This window comes from Maylandia zebra, linkage group LG13, assembly GCF_041146795.1.
Source record: "Maylandia zebra isolate NMK-2024a linkage group LG13, Mzebra_GT3a, whole genome shotgun sequence".
In the NCBI taxonomy this organism is placed as follows: Eukaryota; Metazoa; Chordata; class Actinopteri; order Cichliformes; family Cichlidae; genus Maylandia; species Maylandia zebra.
In genome coordinates, this window is record NC_135179.1 from 4,262,365 (window position 1) to 4,280,893 (window position 18,529).

The window sequence follows — 18,529 nt, forward strand, 5'->3', positions numbered from 1 at the left end:
TATTCAAGTTTTTTGTTTTTTGGGGCAAAAAAAGCAGTGCGCTCATGTGACGAAACCGGGATATAAAGGGTTAAAATCCGCGAAATGTAATTAAAACTTGACATGAATATTTCAAGGAGAAGTAGGTCTAAAAGATTGGCTAATTTAAAGTGGAAAAAAATATTAATATATAAATTTTTTATAGCACTTTTTTGGGCGTGGTCGATTTGTGGCTCTAAGACCAATAGTGTATGCATTTTTCTAAGATCCCCCAGGGGTTTTAAACAACACAAATTCTTACAATTTACCTTCACAAAATGCTAACATATACACGTGGTTACCATAAACTCGCTCGCTCTATCACAAACAAACATCTTATTTTCTATCACAACATATACAAATTGCATACCTCATTGGCCGCATTAACTTGCAGGGGTTAAATGAAACGCTTCTTGTAGTGTCACTCTTTCCCATAGTCGAACACTCCGTTGCATACGTCTACATGTTTCTACCACCACCAGAGAGAGACGAAAAGCATGCTGCGCTCTACCGAGTGTGGCGTGTAACTGAAAATATTGTCACCCCAAACAACAGACTAAACATTGGTTCCACCCCGGAAACATTCTGTAACCCTTGTAAATGTATTTCCAGCCAACAACATACATTACATCACACACATATATGTGCAGGTTTTCTCAAATCAGTAAACTACAATTATTTTCATAAGTCGCCTCAGACGTGGATCATCCCATGTACTCAGGCAACATTAATGTAATCGGTGACTGCTCTTAAGCAAAGTCACTCCACTTATATATTACTATGGGCTCAAAAGTGGCCAGCTAATGAGCCCATATCAAACTATCCCAGAAACACTGTATCTCTTATTTGTGTTACTCATGTCACTTGTCCGTTTCAGCTGAATCTTCCACAGCATTCTCAAAGAAACTAACATTAGCAATACACATTGACTGTAGTCAGACAGAGGTCAGACACAGGTCAACAGGTTCCAGAGGTGCCATAAAAACACCATAAAGTCAACCCTAGCTGTGGAAAGAAGTAACACCAGTTCTCAACACAGGAAATTTCACACAGGTTATTCACATTATCAAAGTAACCTTCACATTTTCCCATCAACACAATGCAACAGCATCACCACTCATAACCTGTAAACACAGTTTTCCTCACACATAAACCCAGAAATCCTGTAGTAGGAAAAAACATCAACCAGTTGTCCTGGTATAAATCGCATCATCAATTCACATGAAGAACTGGCATGCTGTAAGAAAAGAAAATGCAAATATTAGCGCTTGCGCAGGCGTATGCATACTTTGTCACAGATATCTCTGTGAGCAACTCAAGCCTATGAATAACACACCTGATAAATGCACAGACACAGAAAATGGCATTTAAAAGGTTAAATCATCATGCAACCTCGAGTGTTGCTGTCATCTTTCTGCTCCTGTAAAAGGAAACACATGGGTTCATCTGCACCTTTGTCAGGTGGGGGTTAGCTTCACACAATCATGTTCAGTCAGTCAGTCAGATATTTTAAAATTCTTACTCATTCACTCAGTGGTTCCTTCTTTTGCTAATTGTGGAAATTATCATCGCATTCGTTTCCACGCTCAGCAAAACGACGTTATTTCAAAAAGAAAAATAATTTAGACTGGATTTCCTCGTTGAATCCTTTTTGGGGGGGACTCTCATTTCCTAATTGTCCCAAATAAGTGGCTTCCTCCTGAACCCATTTTAAATGTGGAGAAACTCACTTGCAACAATTTTCTTGACGACGTGTAACGCTTTTAATTCCCGACTTGCAGATCTGCTCAAAGAAAAGAAATTCACAAGCAAAAATCAGTACTTGTTCAAAAATGAAAAAAAAAATAAAAAATAACAGAGATTATCAAACCAAACTCTCAGTGCACTGTGAAAGTATCAAAATAAAAAGGCCTTGTTAAGTCATGACACAAGCTCCTCATCTCAGGAGGGTAAATCATACCATTAGCATGGTTCATCATACCATCATACTAATCGGCAGGCTCAACTTCACAACAAAAGAAAAATCATCAGCTAGATTCACTCCAAATCAACCATCAGCTGCACAACACACAACATAACCCTAATGTCATATTAGCTATGAGTTTAATCACCCGGTCTGTGCTCTTCACTCATTTAAGCCACAGATCTATTTTATTCAATTTTTCCTTTTTCCCTTCATCATAAAACATGTGACATGCTGTCATGCACTTCACAAAACAGTCTGTTCTGACGTATTCAGAGTTGTGTATCTAAATACAGGATTCACTCGCACATCAAAGCAGGAAACTCAGTGTTTTAGAGTCTCCACTCAACACACAACAAACTCCAACACATCTCATTCACTCGTGCTAGAATTCAATCACCTTTCATTAATCTAAAACCGATCAACTAATTTGCATATCAGCTATTAACCCACTAAGTTGACAGGACGACAGAAAAGCATGTTCAAAATAGTATCACAAAAGACAATTTCCCTCATACAGTAAATTACTTATGCTGCCTCAATCAAGCAGGAAGCTTCTCCCAATTTACCATTTTAACACTAAATTTATTGTCTGATCACTGATTTATCAAACCAGGATTTTTTTTTTTTTTTTCCCACAAAAGTTAAATTGTTGTCCTGCAACTTGTAGAGTCAATTTTTTTCTTTAGGATAAATTCAGTATTTGATAACAAGTGTCTGCTAAATTGACACTATTGTAACACTGATGAAAGATAACAAGCTAATTTTCATTGCATGGGTTTGTGTTATTAGGCAGGTCTAATGCATGTCTGTGGAGCTGCATCTCCAGCAGAGCATGTTCTTAAAGCTGCCTTTCCTACACATTTCTCTGCTATTATTTAATCATTTCTTAACTAATGTGCTATGAGTCTTCATGAGTCATTTTGTGTTTGGAATTGTTAGTAGGGTTAATGCATGTTCTGCTTGTGTGTGTGTGATTTTGTATATGTTTCTATTTTCGCAATGTTTCAGACTCCGTCTCAATTTTCCAACTTAAGCAGTCAGTTTTCTTTTCCCCAGGTTTGCTAACCCAAATTTTGATTTCCCACATTAAATAACAGCATTCCTCTGTGTTCTCACCTAGTCTTCTCACTCTGTTGTCCTCTCACTCTTTTGTCCTCTCCCACTTCAACAGTCCAAACAGCCGGCAGTTCTCCTTCAGCTTTGTCCTGTGTTCCACTGTCTCTTCTTGCCATTTTACTCCACAGGTGGCAAATGTCAAACTCCAACTGTTCAGTTCTCCTCAAACGTTTTCTTCACATGCACAGTGAAGTCACAGCCTGTTGTAAACACAGTGCCATCCATCCGATCAGTCAGGATGATGGGTTTGCTCTTCTTCTCTGATACTGTTTGTCCACATTGCTGCTGCTTTGCTGGGACTCTTTGCTCAGGACTTGCTGCTGTCTCTTTATCATGTTATTGCTTTGGAGCTGCATTCCTTGTCTTCAGGGAGGGGTGAGAGCTTGCTTGCTTGTGAGGTTGAGAGACACATGGCGCTGTAAATAAGTCAGCCAGAAACTTGGCCTGCATGTTTCCAATGATGTTAAACTATAACTTTCTTCCGACTGCTGCATGTGGAAAATTGATTCAGGTCTGCTTTTCACCTGAAAGTGACAAACTAAGACATTTCATTATTATCATCACTGCTTAATCAACACACATCTCTCTCTGTGTGTGTTTTTGTGAACAGTCTTTTCTTAAAAGCAGAAAATGAAATTGTAGTTGTTTTTGGCTGATCAACACAAAACCTTTTTCCTATGATTTTTCTTTTTCACTCTTTTTTTTTTCGTTACAATAGCTGGTGACCTGCAGAATCACCGCTCTCACTCACAATCAAAGGCAATTACTTTTACACAGCGCACAAAAACACTGTGATGTCAGACACATTCACACTCACTTTTTCATCTGCATAAATAAACCATATGGCTGGAGATATGTGCCATGGTGATCCATAAGCATGATCACCAGTTTATTTAATTATTTTTAATCCAACAAAACAAATAAACAAAAACATGATGCTGATGCTACACACACACACACACACACGAGTCAAGGTGCAGAAAAACTGCTCATGGAAACGCTGCACACTCTCTGTTTCCCTCTCTTTGAGTAGTTCTCAGACAGCTCTTGATCTGATAATGTGTAGCTTGCTCATCAGCTCAAAAAACAAAAACAAAACTGCAACGCGACATCACACAGTAGTTGCATGCTCTGCCCACAGTGGCAAAGTCTTACACTTACATATTCAACACAGCTTCTCCATCATGTATTTTTAGATGTTTCATACAGGGTTGAGCATATTAGTTGTTTTCACAGATGTGCTCTATATCTCAACAATGGTTCATAATAAGACGACAGTCTTCCACACAGGTCAAGTGCCTCTATGCACTTCATGAGTTTAAATATTTACCTATATCACTTCTCCTCACATGTCATTGTACTGAATTTAAGCAACCACAAGTTTAATGTAGGTTACTTTTAACAACTATCCACCTCAATGGTTTGGCACACAGGCTGTTAACATTTTGTGTCAGGAAGGGGTGGGGGGAAAGCCACCCACCAGAGCACAGCTGCTGATGTGGGCTGGCCTTTTCCACACACTCTTCAAGGCTGGTGTGTTTTCTGAAAACTTCTAACATTTGAATCTCTTCCATTTATAAGCCTGCGATTAACCGCACGGCTCAGGTCCGCGTGAAACCCGCGCGACCGCATTCGCGTGCACCCACGCAGCTGTGGAGCCTTCGCTCTCTCTCTTTTATACATAAATACTTTGTGCTGCCAGGAGCAAAGTCCAGCACAAACGTCTTTCTCCCTCTAACTCACTCTTGGTTGCTTAGAAACCCATGATAACAACAACAGTCGGTGTTACAGACCACGTGTTCTGCTCCGCACACACTCACACAACAACAACAAAAACGACGACGACGACAACAATGACAACAACACAAAATAGGCCTACTCCGGACTCACACCGGACCGCTCGGGACCCTGACCCAGTTGTGGGACGCACGCTCACCCACTCGCGCGACAAAACCCAATGAAGGGACGCTCGGGACACACACCCAGGGCGATTTCAAAACCGGACACTCACCGGACGCTTGGGACCCTTGGGCGATTTAACCAAAACTTCTTTTGTGTGTGTGTGTGTGTGTGGACTGCTGATCAAAGGGTCAAACATCCTTGGTCAGGAAGAGGGTAGCCTCCCCCTCACCCTAGATGGTTCATCCTAGATAACACGGTGAGGAAGTCCTGCAGTTCATCTAAACAAAGAGCACTTAGACTAGAACAGACGCAACTACGTTAATCCTACCATAAAATAATAAGACACGGTATGACCTCTCATGCTCCCAAAGTGCTGTCTAATACACACAAAGTTTGCAGACTATCAAGGATCAAAACCTCTACCAATCTACAACTAATTACAAAACTCTAAGCATATATAAGTAAATATTTCTAAGCATAAATGACAATCAACAATACAAATCTAACAGTTTTGTTTGTTTTTTTTGTTTTTATTTGTTTGCACATTCAGGCAGGTGTGACTCAGCACCAACTATTAGCTCAGCACAAATCTACCAACAGACTGTCTACCAAGACAGTTCATTTAGTTGCCAAATCATAAATCAGTCTGTTATTTAGCTGAAATAAAATGTAAAGGCTGGTAGTCTGATTTAGTCATGTGATGTATGGTCCATCAGGGAACTCACACGGGGAATGCTGAAGGCTTTAAGATCAGCACTCTGCTCAAACTGACCGAAACCAAAGCCAACAAGTCGAGAGTCACGCTGCTGCACCACATCCTGCAGGTAATGCTGGGAATACTACGAATACTGGGGAATACTGCAGTATTCTCATAATAATTCAGTTGCTGCTGTTTGTGACCCTTAGGAGGCTGAAGAGAATCACCCCGACCTGCTCAACCTGCCCGATGACCTGGAGATCTGTGCAAAGGCTGCTGGGTAAACACATATAGGAGTTCAGTCACGTACAGACTGCTGGGTGGAGTCTGTGACGTGGTAGCTCAGGTGTTTCGCCTGCAGCGGTGTTAAATGTTGCCCTCTGACTCCACCTGCAGGCTCAGCTTGGACTCTATTCAGTCTGAAACAAAGACTCTAAACAAACGGCTGAAAAACTCAGAGAGGAGCGTTTCCTCCTCATCTGACGACATGAAGGAGCAGTACCTGTCCACCATACAGGTGAGTCACTCAGGATGAGGCTGTCACCTTTACGGGCAGATAAATCCAGTCTGTACACTCACTGACACCGTTTTAGTGGGACAGACCTGCTGTTCCAGGTGAACTTACCTGTTGTTCTTATGTGGTGTTACCAGGAGAGCCTGCAGGCTGTTGAGCAGCTGCAACTCCTGCTGTCATCTGTGGAGGAGCAGAGGAAGCACCTGTCCGCCTACCTCTGTGAGGACAGCAGCAGCTTCTCCCTCGAAGAGCTCTTCAGCACCATCAAGGCATTCAGAGACCTCTTCCTTCGAACCCTCAAGGTCAGCGCCAATCGCAGTGCGGCTCAGTCTGCAGGACTCATACCCTGCCGCACGTTTGCATGTGTCATTTAAACTATGTCTCAGCCAGCCAATCGGCTCTGACTTGAACCGTGACAAAGTGTGGTAGCTGCCACACATTAGTCCTGTTTCCCTGTAAATGTTAAGCTCCGCCCTCTCTGGGGGGCCGGTTAGCCTGCTGAAGTTTGAACTGTGTGTTCCTTTTATTCTTCGATCAGGAGAACGAAGGTCACAGGGAGCAGGAGAAGAGGAGGAAGAGGTTGGAGGAAGGGAGGAAACTGAGAGAAGAAGCCCCCACCAGAAAGATCAGTAAGTCAGACACCATTATTTCACCTTAAATCCTCCCTCCTTAAATGGAGAGACAGGTGTCCCTCACCTGTCTCTCCAGGTGTGGCAGGTGAAGGACAGGTCAAGTGCAAGTGGAGAACAGGTGAGACATGTGAAGGGCCGGTGACGGACAGGTCGAGAATCAATAGCTGACATCAGCAACATTTTTCTGCAACAGTTTATCAGCAGCTGAATATTTAAAGGAAATGATGTGACAGCATCAGGACGAGAAGAAAGTTTGTAAAGATTAAATGCTGCTGTACCTGTGAGGCTGTCAGGTGATGCAGTGACAGCTTTCACCTGTTGTTTGTGACACGTGCGCTAAGCTCACAGGGGAACGTGTGTCTGTGCTGCAGTTAGGACAGACATGGCCAATTGGGACGAAGGATGCACCGTCGACAACCTGCTGGCCGAGATCAGGAAGGGCTGCAGGCTGAGGAAGACAAGCCCACGGGCAGAGCCGGACGGTGGGGTCGAAGGTGAGAGCCCGGCAGGACTTCTGCAGACTTTCTTGTCACTACTGCTCGTTTGATCAAGTTCTCCTTTTCAGGTCACCCCGGGGTCACGCAGATGTCACCGGCCCAAGATAAGCCAGATTTTCCCGAGAAGCCTCGGGAGGAGGTCCGGACTCCCACACATCCACCTGCTGGAACCAGACCAGAACCGGAGCCAGCAGAGCCAGACAGAGCTGCCTCAGAGCTCCAGGCCCTCTGTGAACGCCCCGCAGCTGAGGTCCAGGGTCCGGAGTCTGAAGTGGACACCAGACCGGCGCAGCAGGAAGTCCAGCACACAGCTAGTCAGCAGGATGTGACCCAGGTCAACAGGAGCAAAGATCCTAACCCGGAAGATTCTGCTCCCCGGAACGCATCAAACACCTTAGACACCAGCCCAGCAGGTAGAGTGAGGCGCTGTGCTCTCTGCTTCAGGCTTTGAGCACGCTCAGTGCTGCTGTTTGTTTCTGAAACATGGAAATTTTAATGCTTCCTGTCCCACAGCCCACCCACACAGATCAAGTTGTGTTCAGTGTTTGCAGCAGAGTGACGGAGACTCGGCCGCAGATTACAGTTGAGTGGAGTCGAGATTGCCATACCATGGTGATGTAGCCGGGTCAGTCTGGCTGTTGTGATGTAGCTCTGAGTCTATGAGGTCACTTCCTGTTCCTGAACATTAGTGTTTCCTGTGACATGGTGAGCTGAGGCTCAGGCTGTAAGGTCTCATCAAGACGATGATAGAACATCCTTTAGTGTTGATGATGAAATAAGCTTTATATCTAGAAACCGACCAATCGTATCCTCTCTTTGATCTCCAGAAGGCCACACAGGAAGAAAGCGTTTGAAGAAAAAGAAAAAATGCATCCTTCAGTGAGGTGAGCTCACCTGCAGCTGTGCATAAATCCACGTCAGCGGCGATTCACTGCTGTCCTTCACTCTAAAGCATTTCATTGGTCGAAATGTTTTTATGTTGTGGGATTTAAGGTCTTTTTTTAAATATCATTTATTATTTTATTCTTCTTCTATGGTTCCAGGTACATGGGTCAGGACTTGTTTCTGTGGCGACAGGACTGGACCTGCAGGAGAACAAAGTGTTTAAAACCCTCTGTAGAACCTGGGACCATTTCGTGGCCTTTGCGTTTTTTAATTCCACACCATTTCCACTGTGTTTAATGGAGTATAGCCAAATTTTCAAACATGTATTTTTTTTCCCATTTTATTTTAAAATTTCAGTCTGAGTTTTTTAAATGAGCTTAAATGGCTGAATAAAAGGCATACATCCACTATCGAACCTCGTGGCCGATTTCTGCCCCTTGAAACCCATTATAAACGCTATTTTTCACTGCAAATTAATTACGGTCAAAGGGATCGTCGATGTTTAAGTTTCATTTTCATTTTGGAGGAGGCCTTAGAGTTGTAATTTTTTTATTTGTCCACCGGGTGGCGCCCTTGCTTCACATTTGACCCCTGCTGGAAAACAGCGGGCTGCTTAAACAGACCTGCGGGAAAGGAAGCCTGATTCCCGGCGTGCTGCAGCGGCTTCGCCCGCTGATCGTGCGGGAGCATTTTTGGGTCCCTAGGACCATGAGAGGGTGCTTTTTTTTTTTTAGTCAACAGGAAATGACGTATTTGTTGTCACGTGGTATCGGACGTGTGGGCTGGAAAAAGCAGTCCCCGGTGATCGTGCCCCGGTGATCGTCGCGACTTACCCCGGCAACATGCACTTATTTCGGCCTAGAGGAGGAGCATTTGCCGCCTGGAGACCATTTTCTGGTCCTGAAAAAAAAAAAATAAAAGGCGATCGAAATGACTGTTTGTGCCAATCTTTAGTCCATCTAAAGGCCTAATTATAATAACAATCAAATATTACTTCAAATGTTTTTTTGGGAAAATATTTAGTTTTTTAGTTTTTTTTTTAGTTTTTTTGTAATTTAAAGGGTTAAAACAACGAAAATATAATTAAAACTTTATATGAATATTTCAGGGAGAAGTAGTTTTAAAAGACTGACCAATTTAAAGTGAAAAAAAAAATTAATATTTAATATTTTTATTGCACTTTTTGGGCGTGGTCGATAGTGTGCATTTTATGAAATGCGCTCCTGGAAAAAAAATAAAAGGCGATCGAAATGACTCTTGGTGCCAATCTTTAGTCCATCCAAAGGCCTAATTATAATAACAATTGAATATTACCTCAAATGTTTTTTTTGGAAAATATTCAAGTTTTTTGTTTTTTGGGGCAAAAAAAGCAGTGCGCTCATGTGACGAAACCGGGATATAAAGGGTTAAAATCCGCGAAATGTAATTAAAACTTGACATGAATATTTCAAGGAGAAGTAGGTCTAAAAGATTGGCTAATTTAAAGTGGAAAAAAATATTAATATATAAATTTTTTATAGCACTTTTTTGGGCGTGGTCGATTTGTGGCTCTAAGACCAATAGTGTATGCATTTTTCTAAGATCCCCCAGGGGTTTTAAACAACACAAATTCTTACAATTTACCTTCACAAAATGCTAACATATACACGTGGTTACCATAAACTCGCTCGCTCTATCACAAACAAACATCTTATTTTCTATCACAACATATACAAATTGCATACCTCATTGGCCGCATTAACTTGCAGGGGTTAAATGAAACGCTTCTTGTAGTGTCACTCTTTCCCATAGTCGAACACTCCGTTGCATACGTCTACATGTTTCTACCACCACCAGAGAGAGACGAAAAGCATGCTGCGCTCTACCGAGTGTGGCGTGTAACTGAAAATATTGTCACCCCAAACAACAGACTAAACATTGGTTCCACCCCGGAAACATTCTGTAACCCTTGTAAATGTATTTCCAGCCAACAACATACATTACATCACACACATATATGTGCAGGTTTTCTCAAATCAGTAAACTACAATTATTTTCATAAGTCGCCTCAGACGTGGATCATCCCATGTACTCAGGCAACATTAATGTAATCGGTGACTGCTCTTAAGCAAAGTCACTCCACTTATATATTACTATGGGCTCAAAAGTGGCCAGCTAATGAGCCCATATCAAACTATCCCAGAAACACTGTATCTCTTATTTGTGTTACTCATGTCACTTGTCCGTTTCAGCTGAATCTTCCACAGCATTCTCAAAGAAACTAACATTAGCAATACACATTGACTGTAGTCAGACAGAGGTCAGACACAGGTCAACAGGTTCCAGAGGTGCCATAAAAACACCATAAAGTCAACCCTAGCTGTGGAAAGAAGTAACACCAGTTCTCAACACAGGAAATTTCACACAGGTTATTCACATTATCAAAGTAACCTTCACATTTTCCCATCAACACAATGCAACAGCATCACCACTCATAACCTGTAAACACAGTTTTCCTCACACATAAACCCAGAAATCCTGTAGTAGGAAAAAACATCAACCAGTTGTCCTGGTATAAATCGCATCATCAATTCACATGAAGAACTGGCATGCTGTAAGAAAAGAAAATGCAAATATTAGCGCTTGCGCAGGCGTATGCATACTTTGTCACAGATATCTCTGTGAGCAACTCAAGCCTATGAATAACACACCTGATAAATGCACAGACACAGAAAATGGCATTTAAAAGGTTAAATCATCATGCAACCTCGAGTGTTGCTGTCATCTTTCTGCTCCTGTAAAAGGAAACACATGGGTTCATCTGCACCTTTGTCAGGTGGGGGTTAGCTTCACACAATCATGTTCAGTCAGTCAGTCAGATATTTTAAAATTCTTACTCATTCACTCAGTGGTTCCTTCTTTTGCTAATTGTGGAAATTATCATCGCATTCGTTTCCACGCTCAGCAAAACGACGTTATTTCAAAAAGAAAAATAATTTAGACTGGATTTCCTCGTTGAATCCTTTTTGGGGGGGACTCTCATTTCCTAATTGTCCCAAATAAGTGGCTTCCTCCTGAACCCATTTTAAATGTGGAGAAACTCACTTGCAACAATTTTCTTGACGACGTGTAACGCTTTTAATTCCCGACTTGCAGATCTGCTCAAAGAAAAGAAATTCACAAGCAAAAATCAGTACTTGTTCAAAAATGAAAAAAAAAATAAAAAATAACAGAGATTATCAAACCAAACTCTCAGTGCACTGTGAAAGTATCAAAATAAAAAGGCCTTGTTAAGTCATGACACAAGCTCCTCATCTCAGGAGGGTAAATCATACCATTAGCATGGTTCATCATACCATCATACTAATCGGCAGGCTCAACTTCACAACAAAAGAAAAATCATCAGCTAGATTCACTCCAAATCAACCATCAGCTGCACAACACACAACATAACCCTAATGTCATATTAGCTATGAGTTTAATCACCCGGTCTGTGCTCTTCACTCATTTAAGCCACAGATCTATTTTATTCAATTTTTCCTTTTTCCCTTCATCATAAAACATGTGACATGCTGTCATGCACTTCACAAAACAGTCTGTTCTGACGTATTCAGAGTTGTGTATCTAAATACAGGATTCACTCGCACATCAAAGCAGGAAACTCAGTGTTTTAGAGTCTCCACTCAACACACAACAAACTCCAACACATCTCATTCACTCGTGCTAGAATTCAATCACCTTTCATTAATCTAAAACCGATCAACTAATTTGCATATCAGCTATTAACCCACTAAGTTGACAGGACGACAGAAAAGCATGTTCAAAATAGTATCACAAAAGACAATTTCCCTCATACAGTAAATTACTTATGCTGCCTCAATCAAGCAGGAAGCTTCTCCCAATTTACCATTTTAACACTAAATTTATTGTCTGATCACTGATTTATCAAACCAGGATTTTTTTTTTTTTTTTCCCACAAAAGTTAAATTGTTGTCCTGCAACTTGTAGAGTCAATTTTTTTCTTTAGGATAAATTCAGTATTTGATAACAAGTGTCTGCTAAATTGACACTATTGTAACACTGATGAAAGATAACAAGCTAATTTTCATTGCATGGGTTTGTGTTATTAGGCAGGTCTAATGCATGTCTGTGGAGCTGCATCTCCAGCAGAGCATGTTCTTAAAGCTGCCTTTCCTACACATTTCTCTGCTATTATTTAATCATTTCTTAACTAATGTGCTATGAGTCTTCATGAGTCATTTTGTGTTTGGAATTGTTAGTAGGGTTAATGCATGTTCTGCTTGTGTGTGTGTGATTTTGTATATGTTTCTATTTTCGCAATGTTTCAGACTCCGTCTCAATTTTCCAACTTAAGCAGTCAGTTTTCTTTTCCCCAGGTTTGCTAACCCAAATTTTGATTTCCCACATTAAATAACAGCATTCCTCTGTGTTCTCACCTAGTCTTCTCACTCTGTTGTCCTCTCACTCTTTTGTCCTCTCCCACTTCAACAGTCCAAACAGCCGGCAGTTCTCCTTCAGCTTTGTCCTGTGTTCCACTGTCTCTTCTTGCCATTTTACTCCACAGGTGGCAAATGTCAAACTCCAACTGTTCAGTTCTCCTCAAACGTTTTCTTCACATGCACAGTGAAGTCACAGCCTGTTGTAAACACAGTGCCATCCATCCGATCAGTCAGGATGATGGGTTTGCTCTTCTTCTCTGATACTGTTTGTCCACATTGCTGCTGCTTTGCTGGGACTCTTTGCTCAGGACTTGCTGCTGTCTCTTTATCATGTTATTGCTTTGGAGCTGCATTCCTTGTCTTCAGGGAGGGGTGAGAGCTTGCTTGCTTGTGAGGTTGAGAGACACATGGCGCTGTAAATAAGTCAGCCAGAAACTTGGCCTGCATGTTTCCAATGATGTTAAACTATAACTTTCTTCCGACTGCTGCATGTGGAAAATTGATTCAGGTCTGCTTTTCACCTGAAAGTGACAAACTAAGACATTTCATTATTATCATCACTGCTTAATCAACACACATCTCTCTCTGTGTGTGTTTTTGTGAACAGTCTTTTCTTAAAAGCAGAAAATGAAATTGTAGTTGTTTTTGGCTGATCAACACAAAACCTTTTTCCTATGATTTTTCTTTTTCACTCTTTTTTTTTTCGTTACAATAGCTGGTGACCTGCAGAATCACCGCTCTCACTCACAATCAAAGGCAATTACTTTTACACAGCGCACAAAAACACTGTGATGTCAGACACATTCACACTCACTTTTTCATCTGCATAAATAAACCATATGGCTGGAGATATGTGCCATGGTGATCCATAAGCATGATCACCAGTTTATTTAATTATTTTTAATCCAACAAAACAAATAAACAAAAACATGATGCTGATGCTACACACACACACACACACGAGTCAAGGTGCAGAAAAACTGCTCATGGAAACGCTGCACACTCTCTGTTTCCCTCTCTTTGAGTAGTTCTCAGACAGCTCTTGATCTGATAATGTGTAGCTTGCTCATCAGCTCAAAAAACAAAAACAAAACTGCAACGCGACATCACACAGTAGTTGCATGCTCTGCCCACAGTGGCAAAGTCTTACACTTACATATTCAACACAGCTTCTCCATCATGTATTTTTAGATGTTTCATACAGGGTTGAGCATATTAGTTGTTTTCACAGATGTGCTCTATATCTCAACAATGGTTCATAATAAGACGACAGTCTTCCACACAGGTCAAGTGCCTCTATGCACTTCATGAGTTTAAATATTTACCTATATCACTTCTCCTCACATGTCATTGTACTGAATTTAAGCAACCACAAGTTTAATGTAGGTTACTTTTAACAACTATCCACCTCAATGGTTTGGCACACAGGCTGTTAACATTTTGTGTCAGGAAGGGGTGGGGGGAAAGCCACCCACCAGAGCACAGCTGCTGATGTGGGCTGGCCTTTTCCACACACTCTTCAAGGCTGGTGTGTTTTCTGAAAACTTCTAACATTTGAATCTCTTCCATTTATAAGCCTGCGATTAACCGCACGGCTCAGGTCCGCGTGAAACCCGCGCGACCGCATTCGCGTGCACCCACGCAGCTGTGGAGCCTTCGCTCTCTCTCTTTTATACATAAATACTTTGTGCTGCCAGGAGCAAAGTCCAGCACAAACGTCTTTCTCCCTCTAACTCACTCTTGGTTGCTTAGAAACCCATGATAACAACAACAGTCGGTGTTACAGACCACGTGTTCTGCTCCGCACACACTCACACAACAACAACAAAAACGACGACGACGACAACAATGACAACAACACAAAATAGGCCTACTCCGGACTCACACCGGACCGCTCGGGACCCTGACCCAGTTGTGGGACGCACGCTCACCCACTCGCGCGACAAACCCCAATGAAGGGACGCTCGGGACACACACCCAGGGCGATTTCAAAACCGGACACTCACCGGACGCTTGGGACCCTTGGGCGATTTAACCAAAACTTCTTTTGTGTGTGTGTGTGTGTGGACTGCTGATCAAAGGGTCAAACATCCTTGGTCAGGAAGAGGGTAGCCTCCCCCTCACCCTAGATGGTTCATCCTAGATAACACGGTGAGGAAGTCCTGCAGTTCATCTAAACAAAGAGCACTTAGACTAGAACAGACGCAACTACGTTAATCCTACCATAAAATAATAAGACACGGTATGACCTCTCATGCTCCCAAAGTGCTGTCTAATACACACAAAGTTTGCAGACTATCAAGGATCAAAACCTCTACCAATCTACAACTAATTACAAAACTCTAAGCATATATAAGTAAATATTTCTAAGCATAAATGACAATCAACAATACAAATCTAACAGTTTTGTTTGTTTTTTTTGTTTTTATTTGTTTGCACATTCAGGCAGGTGTGACTCAGCACCAACTATTAGCTCAGCACAAATCTACCAACAGACTGTCTACCAAGACAGTTCATTTAGTTGCCAAATCATAAATCAGTCTGTTATTTAGCTGAAATAAAATGTAAAGGCTGGTAGTCTGATTTAGTCATGTGATGTATGGTCCATCAGGGAACTCACACGGGGAATGCTGAAGGCTTTAAGATCAGCACTCTGCTCAAACTGACCGAAACCAAAGCCAACAAGTCGAGAGTCACGCTGCTGCACCACATCCTGCAGGTAATGCTGGGAATACTACGAATACTGGGGAATACTGCAGTATTCTCATAATAATTCAGTTGCTGCTGTTTGTGACCCTTAGGAGGCTGAAGAGAATCACCCCGACCTGCTCAACCTGCCCGATGACCTGGAGATCTGTGCAAAGGCTGCTGGGTAAACACATATAGGAGTTCAGTCACGTACAGACTGCTGGGTGGAGTCTGTGACGTGGTAGCTCAGGTGTTTCGCCTGCAGCGGTGTTAAATGTTGCCCTCTGACTCCACCTGCAGGCTCAGCTTGGACTCTATTCAGTCTGAAACAAAGACTCTAAACAAACGGCTGAAAAACTCAGAGAGGAGCGTTTCCTCCTCATCTGACGACATGAAGGAGCAGTACCTGTCCACCATACAGGTGAGTCACTCAGGATGAGGCTGTCACCTTTACGGGCAGATAAATCCAGTCTGTACACTCACTGACACCGTTTTAGTGGGACAGACCTGCTGTTCCAGGTGAACTTACCTGTTGTTCTTATGTGGTGTTACCAGGAGAGCCTGCAGGCTGTTGAGCAGCTGCAACTCCTGCTGTCATCTGTGGAGGAGCAGAGGAAGCACCTGTCCGCCTACCTCTGTGAGGACAGCAGCAGCTTCTCCCTCGAAGAGCTCTTCAGCACCATCAAGGCATTCAGAGACCTCTTCCTTCGAACCCTCAAGGTCAGCGCCAATCGCAGTGCGGCTCAGTCTGCAGGACTCATACCCTGCCGCACGTTTGCATGTGTCATTTAAACTATGTCTCAGCCAGCCAATCGGCTCTGACTTGAACCGTGACAAAGTGTGGTAGCTGCCACACATTAGTCCTGTTTCCCTGTAAATGTTAAGCTCCGCCCTCTCTGGGGGGCCGGTTAGCCTGCTGAAGTTTGAACTGTGTGTTCCTTTTATTCTTCGATCAGGAGAACGAAGGTCACAGGGAGCAGGAGAAGAGGAGGAAGAGGTTGGAGGAAGGGAGGAAACTGAGAGAAGAAGCCCCCACCAGAAAGATCAGTAAGTCAGACACCATTATTTCACCTTAAATCCTCCCTCCTTAAATGGAGAGACAGGTGTCCCTCACCTGTCTCTCCAGGTGTGGCAGGTGAAGGACAGGTCAAGTGCAAGTGGAGAACAGGTGAGACATGTGAAGGGCCGGTGACGGACAGGTCGAGAATCAATAGCTGACATCAGCAACATTTTTCTGCAACAGTTTATCAGCAGCTGAATATTTAAAGGAAATGATGTGACAGCATCAGGACGAGAAGAAAGTTTGTAAAGATTAAATGCTGCTGTACCTGTGAGGCTGTCAGGTGATGCAGTGACAGCTTTCACCTGTTGTTTGTGACACGTGCGCTAAGCTCACAGGGGAACGTGTGTCTGTGCTGCAGTTAGGACAGACATGGCCAATTGGGACGAAGGATGCACCGTCGACAACCTGCTGGCCGAGATCAGGAAGGGCTGCAGGCTGAGGAAGACAAGCCCACGGGCAGAGCCGGACGGTGGGGTCGAAGGTGAGAGCCCGGCAGGACTTCTGCAGACTTTCTTGTCACTACTGCTCGTTTGATCAAGTTCTCCTTTTCAGGTCACCCCGGGGTCACGCAGATGTCACCGGCCCAAGATAAGCCAGATTTTCCCGAGAAGCCTCGGGAGGAGGTCCGGACTCCCACACATCCACCTGCTGGAACCAGACCAGAACCGGAGCCAGCAGAGCCAGACAGAGCTGCCTCAGAGCTCCAGGCCCTCTGTGAACGCCCCGCAGCTGAGGTCCAGGGTCCGGAGTCTGAAGTGGACACCAGACCGGCGCAGCAGGAAGTCCAGCACACAGCTAGTCAGCAGGATGTGACCCAGGTCAACAGGAGCAAAGATCCTAACCCGGAAGATTCTGCTCCCCGGAACGCATCAAACACCTTAGACACCAGCCCAGCAGGTAGAGTGAGGCGCTGTGCTCTCTGCTTCAGGCTTTGAGCACGCTCAGTGCTGCTGTTTGTTTCTGAAACATGGAAATTTTAATGCTTCCTGTCCCACAGCCCACCCACACAGATCAAGTTGTGTTCAGTGTTTGCAGCAGAGTGACGGAGACTCGGCCGCAGATTACAGTTGAGTGGAGTCGAGATTGCCATACCATGGTGATGTAGCCGGGTCAGTCTGGCTGTTGTGATGTAGCTCTGAGTCTATGAGGTCACTTCCTGTTCCTGAACATTAGTGTTTCCTGTGACATGGTGAGCTGAGGCTCAGGCTGTAAGGTCTCATCAAGACGATGATAGAACATCCTTTAGTGTTGATGATGAAATAAGCTTTATATCTAGAAACCGACCAATCGTATCCTCTCTTTGATCTCCAGAAGGCCACACAGGAAGAAAGCGTTTGAAGAAAAAGAAAAAATGCATCCTTCAGTGAGGTGAGCTCACCTGCAGCTGTGCATAAATCCACGTCAGCGGCGATTCACTGCTGTCCTTCACTCTAAAGCATTTCATTGGTCGAAATGTTTTTATGTTGTGGGATTTAAGGTCTTTTTTTAAATATCATTTATTATTTTATTCTTCTTCTATGGTTCCAGGTACATGGGTCAGGACTTGTTTCTGTGGCGACAGGACTGGACCTGCAGGAGAACAAAGTGTTTAAAACCCTCTGTAGAACCTGGGACCATTTCGTGGCCTTTGCGTTTTTTAATTCCACACCATTTCCACTGTGTTTAATGGAGTATAGCCAAATTTTCAAACATGTATTTTTTTTCCCATTTTATTTTAAAATTTCAGTCTGAGTTTTTTAAATGAGCTTAAATGGCTGAATAAAAGGCATACATCCACTATCGAACCTCGTGGCCGATTTCTGCCCCTTGAAACCCATTATAAACGCTATTTGTCACTGCAAATTAATTACGGTCAAAGGGATCGTCGATGTTTAAGTTTCATTTTCATTTTGGAGGAGGCCTTAGAGTTGTAATTTTTTTATTTGTCCACCGGGTGGCGCCCTTGCTTCACATTTGACCCCTGCTGGAAAACAGCGGGCTGCTTAAACAGACCTGCGGGAAAGGAAGCCTGATTCCCGGCGTGCAGCAGCGGCTTCGCCCGCTGATCGGGCGGGACCATTTTCGGTCCCTAGGACCGTGAGAGGGTGCTTTTTTTTTTTTTTTTTTTTTTTT

The 18,529-nt window shown here is 43.2% G+C and overlaps 2 protein-coding genes across 3 annotated transcripts; both read left to right on the forward strand.

Annotated features, from left to right (window-relative positions):
- The first annotated feature begins 5,706 nt into the window (after window positions 1-5,706).
- Window positions 5,707-8,782, forward strand: LOC112432444 (inverted formin-2-like). Its single transcript, XM_024801006.2, has 10 exons — window positions 5,707-5,826; window positions 5,909-5,979; window positions 6,096-6,216; window positions 6,351-6,515; window positions 6,752-6,842; window positions 7,217-7,339; window positions 7,411-7,755; window positions 7,856-7,924; window positions 8,170-8,226; window positions 8,386-8,782. The coding sequence occupies exons 1-9, from the start codon at window positions 5,707-5,709 to the stop codon at window positions 8,223-8,225; spliced, it is 1,161 nt and encodes a 386-aa protein (XP_024656774.2). The 3' UTR covers window position 8,226; window positions 8,386-8,782.
- A 6,369-nt stretch (window positions 8,783-15,151) lies between these two features.
- LOC143421757 (inverted formin-2-like) lies at window positions 15,152-18,366 on the forward strand. 2 transcript variants are annotated; one of them, XM_076891439.1, is made up of 10 exons: window positions 15,152-15,385; window positions 15,468-15,538; window positions 15,655-15,775; window positions 15,910-16,074; window positions 16,311-16,401; window positions 16,776-16,898; window positions 16,970-17,314; window positions 17,415-17,483; window positions 17,729-17,785; window positions 17,945-18,366. In XM_076891439.1, exons 1-9 carry the CDS (start codon window positions 15,266-15,268, stop codon window positions 17,782-17,784), a joined length of 1,161 nt encoding a protein of 386 aa, XP_076747554.1. In that variant the 5' UTR covers window positions 15,152-15,265; the 3' UTR covers window position 17,785; window positions 17,945-18,366. The 2 variants fall into 2 exon arrangements, with proteins under 2 accessions (XP_076747554.1, XP_076747555.1); XM_076891440.1 differs by lacking the exon at window positions 17,415-17,483 and having other exon boundaries at window positions 15,156-15,385; window positions 17,945-18,363.
- The last annotated feature ends 163 nt before the right edge of the window (window positions 18,367-18,529 follow it).